Source organism: Mustela lutreola, chromosome 6 (assembly GCF_030435805.1).
Source record: "Mustela lutreola isolate mMusLut2 chromosome 6, mMusLut2.pri, whole genome shotgun sequence".
In the NCBI taxonomy this organism is placed as follows: Eukaryota; Metazoa; Chordata; class Mammalia; order Carnivora; family Mustelidae; genus Mustela; species Mustela lutreola.
Genome location: NC_081295.1, coordinates 123,310,325 through 123,322,515, shown reverse-complemented (window position 1 = coordinate 123,322,515; position 12,191 = coordinate 123,310,325). Strand labels below are relative to the sequence as shown.

The following is a 12,191-nucleotide window of genomic DNA, read 5'->3' as shown; positions in this document are numbered from 1 at the left end:
GTTCCTCACTTTAGAGAAATAATAACACATTAGTACCTTTTGTTTTTCCAACAAGTTTCAAAGAACAGCCCTTTGGGGCATTTGGGGAATATGTAAATAAGGAACAAGAGAGTGACTGAAAATGAGAAATGCTGAAGCAAAAGGAGGCTGCTTCCACACACCAGTTGATTTGCCCATAGTTCCTTTATTGACACTTTTGCATTGTTACAAAGGGAAGGATATTGAGAATGCAGAAAGGAAAGCCATGCATACAAGGGAGCATAGCAACACTTTAGGTCTCAGGAAGCAGTGAGCATCTGATGGGTCTTTGGGGAAATCGGAAAAGGGGAAATCCAATAAAGACATAACATAACTTAGAGACAAAAAGACAAAGAAATTCAACATCTTCCTGGAATCACAGTAGAGAGGCTAAGTAAGGTGTTCATTACTTTTCAGGGATCATAAAGCTCTGGGGGGAAAGAAGCAGGAAGAACTAATTCTTCAGAGAATTATTAGATTCACAGAATGAATAAGTAGAATTAGAAAGCCATGGACAGGGCGCCTGGGTGGCTCAGTGGGTTAAGCCGCTGCCTTCGGCTCAGGTCATGATCTCAGGGTCCTGGGATCGAGTCCCACATCGGGCTCTCCGCTAAGCAGGGAGCCTGCTTCCTCCTCTCTCTCTGCCTGCCTCTCTGCCTACTTGATCTCTCTCTGTCAAATAAATAAATAAAATCTTTAAAAAAAAAAAAAAAAGAAAGAAAGAAAGCCATGGACAAATAAGAGGAAGCAGCTGTGTTTAGGTTTTGGCAGGTGGGCAGGGAATAGTAATAATGCCATAAAGCAGCCATTTATTGAATCACAGCTACTGTATGCCAAAAACCATGCGAGGCTTTTAACAGAGTGATCCCTAATCATTGCAGCAACCCTATAAGGTAGGTAACGTCGTTGCCGTCATCGTCATCATCATTATTTCAGTCCTGTAGAGGAGGACACTGGACTACAGGTTAAGTAGCTTGTCCTGTCCCAGCAAGTGGCAGGGTTGGGAAAGGGACCTCAGTGTCCCAGGCTCTGAAACCAAAGTGTTTTCCACATCCTGAATTTTCCACACTACAAATTTTAAGAGGAGTTGGGTGAGGGTGACTTGGGAGTTTACAAGGTCCCAGTGAAGGTTAAAGAACAATAAGGAGATTCAGCTCTGAACAGGATAACTTCTAAATGTCACAGAATTATTGGATCTTGCCCCTAGAATTTCCAGGGAATGGAGAGAAAGTGGGAAATAAGCAGCGAAGATGGTGGGAGGTAATTTTGATTGGGGGATTTCTTTGAGAAAGGGAAATGGAAGGGAACAGGCATGCCCTACAGTGGATCCTAGACAGCAATCCGGTAGTTGGGATGGACCTGGGGCCTGACGTCGCAAACCATGCCAAGAAGTTGGGCCAGGACGCGTTCTCGGTTTCTCTGCTGAGAGCTCTGCATGCCCTGCACCTGGCGTCTTGTAGCCTGTTCCACCTCAGCCGACAGGTTCCCCTGGGAGCCCATGGCCTGGGGGGGGTTGGGAAAGGGATAGAAGAGAGAAAGGCAAAAGCAGAAACAGAGAAAGAAGGGTCCAGGCAGGTGGAGAAGATCCTGGAGCAAGGCCAGGAAGAAAAGGCCTTGTCAAAACCACCCCCATCCCATGGAAATAGCCAGACACCAAAGAAAGCAATACAATTCTCCTTCCTCCTTTGAGACTTGACATGCAACTTCATCCTAAAACAGACTGTAAAACCCCCACCACCTCACTATACGAGACCATAAAACTCTGCCTTCCACCCCAAATGACATTATACTCCACACAGATGGTGGCAATTCCCCCCAGAAGCTGTACAAGTCTTACAAATGTCTCAGATTCTCTTCGTTATCACACTTCTTTATCAATAACATGGCCCCTGCTAATGGTCCCCTTCAGTCCTTTACCACCTTATTTTCTTGTACAGTCACCCTGTCCACACCTTATCAGATACACCCACCAACTTGCACCCTGGAGTCCCTTCTCAACTGTCCCACAACTCACCGCCTGCTGCTTGCTCTGAAATTCCTGCTCCCGCTCTCTACGGTACTGCTCCACCTCCATCTGTGCCTCCTCCTTTGCCTGCTTCAGACGCCGGGCCTTCCCTGGAAGCAGAAGAAAGTACAGAGGGTGGGGGTAGACCCCCTCACAAAACAAGATAGTAGTGGTCATTCCTTTCCAGAAAGTTTTTCTGCCTTCTCTGAGCCAACCAGGTGCTAGATTTTAACACCCACCCATTTCTTTCCTCCTAATCAGCCATCCCAGCCCCAGCTTCCTCCCCACCAACCTTGGATTTTCCCAGGGACTAGAAGGTTTATTGTCCCCCCTCCCCCGCCCCAATTTTCTTTCCAGACTCCTAAGGGAGAGTGGAGGAGACTCACTCTTTCTGGCATCTGCCACCTTCTCAGCCGCCCGCTTCTCGGCTTGCAGGAGCTGCTGGATACCCTGGGACTGACTGGCCATTTCTGTCGTTATGGCTGATGATGTTTTGGATGCTACTAAGGTACCAGATGGCTCCCCCACCCCACCCCCAACACACACACACATACACCGCCTACTTCTCTTCCACCGGCTCCTTGCTGCAGTCCTCCACTACCCCTGGGTCTTAGTGCTCCCCTTTTCTGCTCAGCCTTCCGCACCGGTGTCTCCCCCAAACTGATCCTCCGTCGATGGCTGGCCTCTTCTCCCCGGTCTACACTGGCAGTACCCAGAAAGACCACCTGGGAGCAGCAGAGACCAGGCCCAAAGCTGTCTGGCACCATCGCAGCCGGTGCAGGGTTTTCCCGGTCAGAACGTCCAGGAGTGGGGGCAGGACCAGAGAGGAGTGAGAAGGAGACGCAGAGGGACTGAAAATGGACTGAGAAAGTAAAGAAGTCAACATGTGTCGCGTATTGGAAGAAGAGGATGGTGGGTTTCCCTGAATTCTTCCTACTTCTCTTCCCCTCTTTTTTTCACTCCCTCCCGTTTCCATCTCCTTTTATGTTTCCCAAGTCTAAATTAATGCATCCATTTCGTTTGCCTTCTCCTACGGTTGTTTCATTATGTCTTTACACATGTCTTTTTTTATCTAGCCCTATTCTTGGCGTCGTCGTGGTTTTCCATTTTCACTATGACTTTTAATCCTTCTTATCTCCCCTGTTTTCTCTCTTGCCATCTACTTTCTCTGAACCATCTCCTCTCTCTTCCCGGTTGGGGGAGGAGAGAACAAATCTTTAAATCGGCCTTTTTACTCTCCCATGCTGGTCTCCTTTTCCTCGTTTGTCGTCCAGTCTTCCGGTTTCAGGCGGATCCTTTATCTTAAGTTCCCAAGTTCCCCACCCGAGACCCGACTGAGGAAACACACACAACTCGCTCTCTCGGAGAGAGAGACGACATCCGGTAACGAGTTCATTTCCGCCTTTTACCTGCGTCTCGGCTTGCGCCATTTCCGCCAGCCTAGAGTGTCCCCGCCCTTCCCGCCTCCCTTCCTCGCAGCGTTTTAAACACAGGCCTCGGGCCTACAGCTTTGGGGTTACTTAGGGGGGCGGGGGGGGGCAGGTCTGATGAGTAACCCCTCCCCCCAGTTCCCAGAGGGAGAAGCCTCCACATCTGTCTGCCGGGTACATCATACTCCGTTTCTAGATTATTATTTGAAATTATCTGTGACTTTTAAATTCAGATTTCTGTTGATAAATATTTTCCCCATCATTCTTTGTCTTTTTCAAAGTCTCCTATTAAAAATTATCTGGGCTAATGAACCTCAAAGCAATTACCCTTTTCTCAAATTTTACGTTAAAAAATGTGACCCAAGCCCTCTTCAAAATTTTTTTCAAACCTAGCATCTGGCTGAGGGATGAGAGTTAGGAGAGACCTCATCTCTTGCGGAAGATGTAGGAAGAAGGGGGGCCGAAGGGAGGAACAAGAGGGGATGTCAGGGGCGGCGGAGGAGGGACCAGGCCAGGCTGGGGCCCTGACAGCTGCCTTTTTTTCCTTCTTCCTTAGCCCAAGACTTCCATGGCCTCCACTACCCGCCGCCAACGCCGAGAACGCCGCTTCCGTCGTTACTTGTCTGCAGGACGGCTGGTCCGGGCCCAGGCCCTCCTCCAGCGACACCCAGGCCTCGATGTAGACGCTGGGCAGCCCCCACCACTGCACCGGGCCTGTGCCCGCCACGATGCCCCCGCCCTGTGCCTGCTGCTTCGGCTTGGGGCTGACCCTGCCCACCAGGACCGCCACGGGGACACGGCGCTGCACGCTGCTGCCCGCCAGGGCCCTGATGGTGAGTTTTCCTGGTGGGGAATAAGGTCGTGAGCCACTGACTGACCGCAAATGAGATGAAGACCAGCAGCTGAAAAATAGGCTAGTTGTGCCTGGGATGGTAGTTGACCCCGTTGGCATTTGTGACTTTATATTTACTGAGCTACCATTGTCTGAAGAACCCAACATTCTCAAAACAGCAGCTTCAAATTTCACAACTTATAAGGTTATAGCTCCTTTGTCTCTTGACTGGTTGTTTGCCTGCAGTGCAAAAAGTAAGATAGAGTTTAGGTTCTGCAGTTCCATTGCCTGGGTTCAGATCCCTGTGCCACACTTAACAGCTGTGTATTCTTGGGCTATTTACTAAACTTCCCTGAAGCTTAGTTTGCCCTGTGCAGAATTAAATAACAACAGTTCTCACTATGTCCCAGCACTTCTCACAAAACAGCCCAGTTAATCCTCATAACAATAAGTACTAATATTATCCCCTGTTTCTCAGATGAGGAATTAGAATCCAGGCAGCCTAGCTAAATCATCTGTGCTCTTAACAACTGTCTTACCCTGTGTGATACATTACAGAATTACACAGTGATAGCACCCATGTTCAAAACACCCATGCTGTATCATATATTTTTATGACACACTATGTAATTAGAGCACCTGGCATGTGATTAGCACACAGTAGATGTTGGCCAGTAGTGTTCCTGTTATCAACAGATCCGTCCGTACTCCCTTCACCGTCCTCTCTGCAACTCAAAAACACTAAGACCCAAACATTTTTCACCAGACTCGTTTGGTGAGAAAAACTAACCTGAACTAAAGCGAGACTATCTGTGAGTCTTTTTCATCCTACAGATGTCAATGTTCATACATTTCTCCACAGAAACATTCACGTGTTTGATTATTGGAGCGGCCCAGGCCCTCCCCAGCTACTGAATATACAGTGTATGTACTTTCAGATCAGATCTACCAAATCCCAAAAACATCTGAGTTCTGAAAAACCTTTGACACAGGGTCAGATGGGGACCTATTGACAATGGACACAGCTCTGTAGAGGTAGCAGCCCTTAGGAAAATAAAACCCTCTGGCAATTTTCCCCTGCTAGAGATTTTTCTTCTAAAGTAAGAACAGTAGAGGAAAATCCCTAGATTGGGATGAAAAACCCAATTTGATTGCTACTATTACCATCTTCTAGCTCCCCAGCAGAAACCCCTCTCACCCCCAAAACTTTCCCCAGAGAGGGGGGGGGGGGGGGAAACACTTTTCTTTAATTTCCTTTAATATAGTAAGATAGGCTGGCATATTCAGATTTTTTAAAAACCAAAACTTAAAACGAGGAGGTTTGCAAAATGTAGGCATCTAATTTGACAGCTGACATTAAACATGGCAAGAGAGCAGAGAACCCTGTGGCAGATTCCAGACCTCCTCCAAGTTCAGATTCTACCACCTACAGGCTGTGTACCAGGGACATGCAGCTTAACTTCCATGAGCCCAATTTTAATCCCTTTTTTTATTATTATTTTTTATTTTTTAACTTGCCTCTCTAAATAGAAGTTGTGACAAGTAAATGAGGCAAGCACTTGGTACAGGTTTGGCACCCACCAGATGAAAAGTATTGTTATTTTTATTCTTATACTACCCAATTATGGTTTTTGAGGAATAAAAATCTCTCTCATTGTAGGATCTTCCTTCATTTTATTGACATCTAAGAAGCGTATGAGATCGATACTATTATCCAATTACAGATGAGGAAATTAGGGTCTTGAAGGTTCAGGAACTTCCTGAAATATCCTGGCCAACAGGTTGTCTTCCTAAGGGGGGGCCTGTCCTCAGTTCCCAACCAAGTCCTGGTATCTTCTCAGGCCTTGCTGCTTCTGTTCCCTGACAGCCCTGCCACCAGGTGGCCTTATGGCTCTTTGGTAGAGGGGCCCATCTCATTAAGTTTGGAGCTGCTTTAGAGACCATTAGGTCTTAAAATGCAAATACGTTCTTTGAACAGATGAAATGACCCAGGTTCCCCTAAGGAAAGGGAGGTTTCCCCCTTTCCCAAGTTCCTGCTGGATTGACTGGGCTATGTGGTCACAACCAATGAGATGCCAATGAATGGCTTTCAGTAACTTCCTTTTGGGACCTGTCACCTCCTGGGGAAGTGGTCTTAGGTGTCAAAGACCCTCATATAAATATACCTTAGTCAGACAATAACCATTCTCTACACACAAGAACTAGTGAACACTAAGAAAAAATAGGTCATTTTCTCACAGTCTTTGCAAAAAGAAGAAAGTCCAAAGGCAGCCAGGTATTTTTTTTTTTTAATGTCACATTGAGTGCACTTCTGCTCTGTGCCAGCACAGTACCAGACCTCTACCACCCGCTACTCACTTTGAGCTGCACAGTAGGAGTAAGCTGTGGCCCTGTTTTGCAGATAGCTGAGCTGTCTGATTTATGTTCCGTTTGCCTTTACAGCCTTTCCTACCATAGCACAACCACAAACCTGCAGCTCCAGCTACGTAGCTCTGTCTTCAGTGACCCCAAATGTGTTTTTCACAAGACTGCCTATCTCTTTTTTTGCCTTCCCATCCACCTGATTTTTACTTTGCTAAGTTATCCTCCCTTCCCAGCCCAACATAAGCCCTGCCTCCTCCTTGAAGCCCTCCTTGACACCCCCGTTACCTTTTCTTCCTCCATGCCTCAGTCAATCATCACTCAATATAAGCTTCCAATAGTGGGGTCTTTCAAAAATGTGTTGTGCCAGTTAGTGTGAACATCCCTTTAAGGTAGAAATCACATCTCAAAATGGAGAGGGGAAGAGCAGTGCTTCTGTCACTAAGGCAAAGTACATGTTTACTTCAGATTTTTTTATACATATTTTTCCTAATATAAAAGTACACCGTACTAATTAAAGAGCACTGGGAAGTCTATCTGTACTGCTAAATTGATGATAAAGGTGACATTTCAAATCACCAGAGGGCAGCGAGCTATTTAATAAACAACCTTGAAGTATTTGGCCCATCTGAGGAACAGTCCTACTGACTCAGAAGTACAGCTGCTTAAAGATCTAAGTGTGACAGGAAGGGTTTGTACCAAATTCATGGGAGGAGTTTCCTCTGGGGAGGGGACTAAAATTTAGAAGACAGCATCAGAGAAATCTTTAGTTTTATCTATGATAGTTTATCTCTTGAAGACAAAATAATGTTGCAAAAATTACAAAACAGTAACATACCTGGGAGGAATACACTGCTTATTGTACTATACTTTCTACATTTTTTAAAAGACTTTATTTATTTATCTGAAAAAGAGCACAAGCAGGGGGAGCAGTTGGCAGAGGGAGAAGCAGGCTCCCCACTGAGCAGGGAGCCCTATATAGGGCTTGACCCCAGGACCACGATCTAAGCATAAGGCAGATGCTTAACCAACTGAGCCACCCAGGCACCCCTACATTTTTTTAGATAAATAAAAAGATAGTAGAGGGGCGCCTGGGTGGCTCAGTGGGTTAAAGCCTCTGCCTTCGGCTCAGGTCATGATCCCAGGGTCCTGGGATCGAGTCTCACATCAGGCTCTCTGCTCAGCGGGGAGCCTGCTTCTCCCTCTCTCTCTGCCTGCCTCTCTGCCTACTGTGATCTCTGTCAAATAAATAAATAAAATCTTTAAAAAAAAAAAAAAAAGATAGAAAAAAACCACAAGAGGATATTTTTATAATCTTAGAGGGGAGAAAGCCTTTCTAAGGATGCAGTAAAGCCAAAGGCTATAAAAGAAAATATTGATATGGATTTAACTACATAAAAACTTTTCAAAGATGGGAGAAATTATTTACAAATACTCGACACAGGGGGTGATATCTATGATATATAAATAATTCTCATGTCTACATATATAATATCTAGGAGAAAAGTAGTCAGAGAATATGAACAGGTCATTCACAAATGAAGTAAAGAGCCAGGGGCGCCTGGCTGGCGCAGTCACCAGAGCTTGTGACTCTTATCTCAGGGACGTGAATAGAGATTACTTAAAAATAAAATCTTTTAAAAAAAGAAAAAGCCAAAGAACATATAAAGTACAGTAAACTTCATCAATAAGATCATTTTTTTCATATATCAAATGAGCAAAATTAAAAGGGTTGGTTGATGATACTCAGTCTTGGTAAAGGACAACACAGGCATTCTTATATTCTCTGTAGGAGTATATGTTGGCACAAATTTGAGAGCAGTTTGGTAAAATCACTCATGTCCTTTGACTCAGAAATTCCACTTCTGATAATCTACCCCACAGAAATACTGTAAGGAGTCTACAAATACTGTAAGGAGTCTACAAAGACAAATGTGGGAGGCCGAACATTTTTGGAAACAAAGTCTATTGACTGGGTGTGGGGAGATGTTTGTTTCATACACATCGCGGAACACTACATGGTCATAAAAATGAATGAGGTAGACTGTGTACACTCCTGTGGAAAAGTATGAATGAGATGGTAGGTGAAGAAAGCAAGTTGCCAAACAAAACATATAGCATGATGACATATCTCTGAAAAAAAGTCATCCTGTGTATGCATTTGTACCCAGACAGGACCGGAAGGGACCAAGGCAAACTGTTAACAGTGATTAAATGTATTCTTCGTTCTTTAAAAAGAAAATTTTCTCATTAGTTATATCCCTTTCATATTGAAACATTAAGCAGGGGTGCCTGGGTGGCTTAGTCAAGCATCTGCCTTCAGCTCAGGTCATGATCCCAGGGTCCTGGGAGGGAGCCCCACATCAGGCTCCCTGTTCAGTGGGAAGCCTGCTTCTCCCTGTCCCACTCCCCCTGCTCGTGTTCCCTCTCTTGCTGTCTCTCTCTGCCAAGTAAATAATAAAATATTTTTTAAAATTTTTAAATAAAATATTAACCAAATAAGATTGGAGGACAGCCATCCATAGTCCTACCACCCAGAGACTAAGGTTTTTACATATTTTTTTCTAGTCTGTTTTTTTTTTTTTTGCAACCCATAGAATTTGGTCTCTTTTTTTACACAGTTGTGGTTGAATCCTACGTATAGTTTCATAGCCAGCTTTTTCCACACACGAACATTTTTAGGGGTTATTGAATATTCTGTACCATATTACTTACCATGTTTTTTGTTTTTGTTTTTTTGGTTTTTTTAAAGATTTTTTATTTATTTATTTGACAGAGAGAGGTCACAAGTAGGCAGAGAGGCAGGCAGAGAGAGAGGAGGAAGCAGGCTCCCTGCTGAGCAGAGAGCCCGATGCGGGACTCGATCCCAGGACCCCAAGTTCATAACCCGAGTCGAAGGCAGCGGCTCAACCCACCGAGCCACCCAGGCACCCCTACTTACCATGTTTTATAGTCCTTAAAATCCATGAATTTAAAAACCTGTGCAAGCCTGAACACACACCTATCCTCGTACCTGCTGTGAACTGTAGTGGGGAGTAAGTAGTTGAAAGACAGGACTAGGTATTTGCTGGATGGGACAGTTAGAGAGGGCTGGTGACAGGTCACATCAGTGGTAAAGAGAAGTAGCCCCTCCTCCTCTCATCCTGATGGGGTTTAAGCTGGGCAGCACGCAAGTGTACCAAGAGATGATGGGTGGGGGGCGATAGGCCTTGCCCAGCCAAGGTGGGCCCATTGTGTTATCCTACCTTCCTACCTTCCTGGCAGTGACAGGATAACCCTTCCCTTGTCCCATCCTTTTGCCAGGTGGCCAGTACTTGGCAGCACCACAAAGTAAAGATTTAAGGACTGGCCGCCCATTTCCTCCTGCCCTAAGGAGAGAAAGTAGGTCCACAGGAAGGGAGGGTGCCTCACTCACCTTCCTCTGTCCCAGGAGTGAAAGAGGTGCTTGGTGGCCATAGGGGGTGGGCTGGGCCAGGGGTAGAGTGCCAGGCTGGCCGTAAAGTGGGCAACATGGCCTTCATCTGATGCTAGAGTGGATGCAGTGAGGTGAGGGCTCAGCAAAGAGGAGAGTTCAGGAACATCAGTCCTTCTTTTTATCACTACCCTCCTGTCAGCCAGCACCTGGGTGGGACCCTCTCTCTCAGCCCCTTTCTCCTGCCCTAGATCAGTAGTCAATTTGGAAAGAGCTTGCTTTGCTGCGGAGAACATATCTGTGGCTTAACTTGTTGCTGGTGTAGACCCTCTACCTCCCCACCCCTCTCCCAGAATGCACTGTATGAGGTTGACTGAGAGAAATTCCCCTCCCTGAAAACATTTATTTTACTCAGTTTATTGAAAAGTGATATGAAATGGTTCCTGTTCTTTATTTATATATTTATAATGTTGCAGAGTAAAATGTTCAGTTACTTTACCAGTCTGAAGTACAGCTTTGGGTCAGAAACACACAGTAAGAGTTGTAAAGTGACAATATTTTCAAGCCAAAAATGAAATACATAGTTAGAGGTTTTTGACATTGCCCAGCGTGTCTGGAGGCAGGCTGGAAAATGTCATTTAACACAGTAGAACTCCTAGGATACTAAAATAGTTTGTAGGGCCTCGGATCAGATTATTTTCAACTACCACGCTTCTCACGCATGTGGTAAGCTATCAGTAAATATTTGTCAGTGACAGTGATTTCCTAATACCCAGGAGGCTTCTGTGTGGGCAACCATTTCCATTGCTGTAGGACCAAGGGAATGAGTGACCAGCAGGATTCAAGATGGCAGCCGTGTCAAGGAATGGGAGTCCCAGCTAACTTCTGCTCACTGCTCTCCCACCAACAGCCTACACGGACTTCTTCCTGCCACTACTGAGTCGCTGCCCTTCTGCTATGGGAATAAAGAATAAGGATGGGGAGACCCCTGGGCAAATTTTGGGCTGGGGACCCCCCTGGGATTCTGCTGAAGAGGAGGAGGAGGATGAGGCCTCTAAGGAGCAGGAATGGAGGCAGAAGCTGCAGGGAGAGCTGGAGGATGAGTGGCAAGAGGTCATTGGGAGATTTGAAGGTGAGGAATCCATTCCCATCCACAGCTGCCCTTCTTCCCCTTGACTGCTTTTCTGTACCCACTGCATGCATGTTCCTGCTGGCCTTCTGTACCCCCTTCCTCTATACTGCCCTCCCTCTTGACTGTCACCTCCTCAACAGCATTTCCCAGCCACCCCCATCCTGCCCTCCCAAACAGATGATGCCTCCCATGAGACCCAGGAGCCCGAGTCCTTCTCAGCCTGGTCAGAGCGCCTGGCCCGGGAGCATGCACAGAAGCACCAGCAGCAACAGCAAGAGGCAGAGGGAGCCTGCCGACCCCCACGGGCTGAGGGCTCCAGTCACAGCTGGCAACAGCAGGAGGAGGAGCAGCGGCTCTTCCGAGAGCGAGCCCCGGCCAAGGAGGAAGAACTGCGTGAGAGCCGAGCAAAGAGGGCACAGGAGGCTCGTGGGGACCGAGGGCCAGAGCCAGCCAGGGTTGGGCCCAGGGCAGAACACCCAAGAGGAGCAGGGAGGGGTAGCCTCTGGCGCTTTGGCGATGTGCCCTGGCCTTGCCCTGGAGGAGGGGACCCAGAGGCCATGGCCGCAGCCCTGGTGGCCAGGGGCCCCCCCTTGGAGGAGCAGGGGGCCCTGAGAAGGTACTTGAGGGTCCAGCAGATCCGCTGGCACCCTGACCGCTTCCTGCAGCGATTCCGAAGCCAGATTGAGACCTGGGAGCTGGGCCGCGTGATGGGGGCTGTGACGGCCCTTTCTCAAGCCCTGAACCGCCATGCAGAGGCCCTCAAGTGACCCCAGAGAAAGAGTGAGAAACTGCAGGGAATGCATCCTTAGAGGCAGGGCAGTAGTGAGGGGAAGGTCAGGTATGGGGACGATGAGGAAGAGGCTGATGCTACGCAGCAAAGGATATGGGGTGGGAGCGAAACTTGTAACGAGTGGGAGTGGGGAGGATATGGGCCACCACCACTGCTCCTTGACTCCTCCATTTCCTAATAAGACCTGGTTCCACATCTCACTCCTGGTGTC

At 47.1% G+C, this 12,191-nt stretch overlaps 2 protein-coding genes across 6 annotated transcripts; one reads left to right on the top strand and one right to left on the bottom strand.

Annotated features, from left to right (window-relative positions):
- Positions 1–164: 164 nt before the first annotated feature.
- Positions 165–2,711, bottom strand: ATP6V1G2 (ATPase H+ transporting V1 subunit G2). 4 transcript variants are annotated; one of them, XM_059178964.1, is made up of 3 exons: positions 2,587–2,711; positions 2,033–2,133; positions 165–1,521 (listed from the first exon to the last, which is right to left on the bottom strand). In XM_059178964.1, the coding sequence occupies exons 2-3, from the start codon at positions 2,090–2,092 to the stop codon at positions 1,348–1,350; spliced, it is 234 nt and encodes a 77-aa protein (XP_059034947.1). In that variant the 5' UTR covers positions 2,093–2,133; positions 2,587–2,711; the 3' UTR covers positions 165–1,347. The 4 variants fall into 4 exon arrangements, with proteins under 4 accessions (XP_059034947.1, XP_059034948.1, XP_059034945.1 ...); XM_059178965.1 differs by having other exon boundaries at positions 2,578–2,693; XM_059178962.1 differs by lacking the exon at positions 2,587–2,711 and adding an exon at positions 2,410–2,571 and having other exon boundaries at positions 165–1,605.
- Positions 2,712–2,783: 72 nt separating this feature from the next.
- Positions 2,784–12,180, top strand: NFKBIL1 (NFKB inhibitor like 1). Of its 2 annotated transcripts, none has more exons than XM_059178948.1 (4): positions 2,784–2,935; positions 4,010–4,286; positions 10,969–11,190; positions 11,368–12,180. In XM_059178948.1, the coding sequence occupies exons 1-4, from the start codon at positions 2,933–2,935 to the stop codon at positions 11,955–11,957; spliced, it is 1,092 nt and encodes a 363-aa protein (XP_059034931.1). In that variant the 5' UTR covers positions 2,784–2,932; the 3' UTR covers positions 11,958–12,180. The 2 variants fall into 2 exon arrangements, with proteins under 2 accessions (XP_059034931.1, XP_059034930.1); XM_059178947.1 differs by lacking the exon at positions 2,784–2,935 and adding an exon at positions 3,468–3,627.
- The last annotated feature ends 11 nt before the right edge of the window (positions 12,181–12,191 follow it).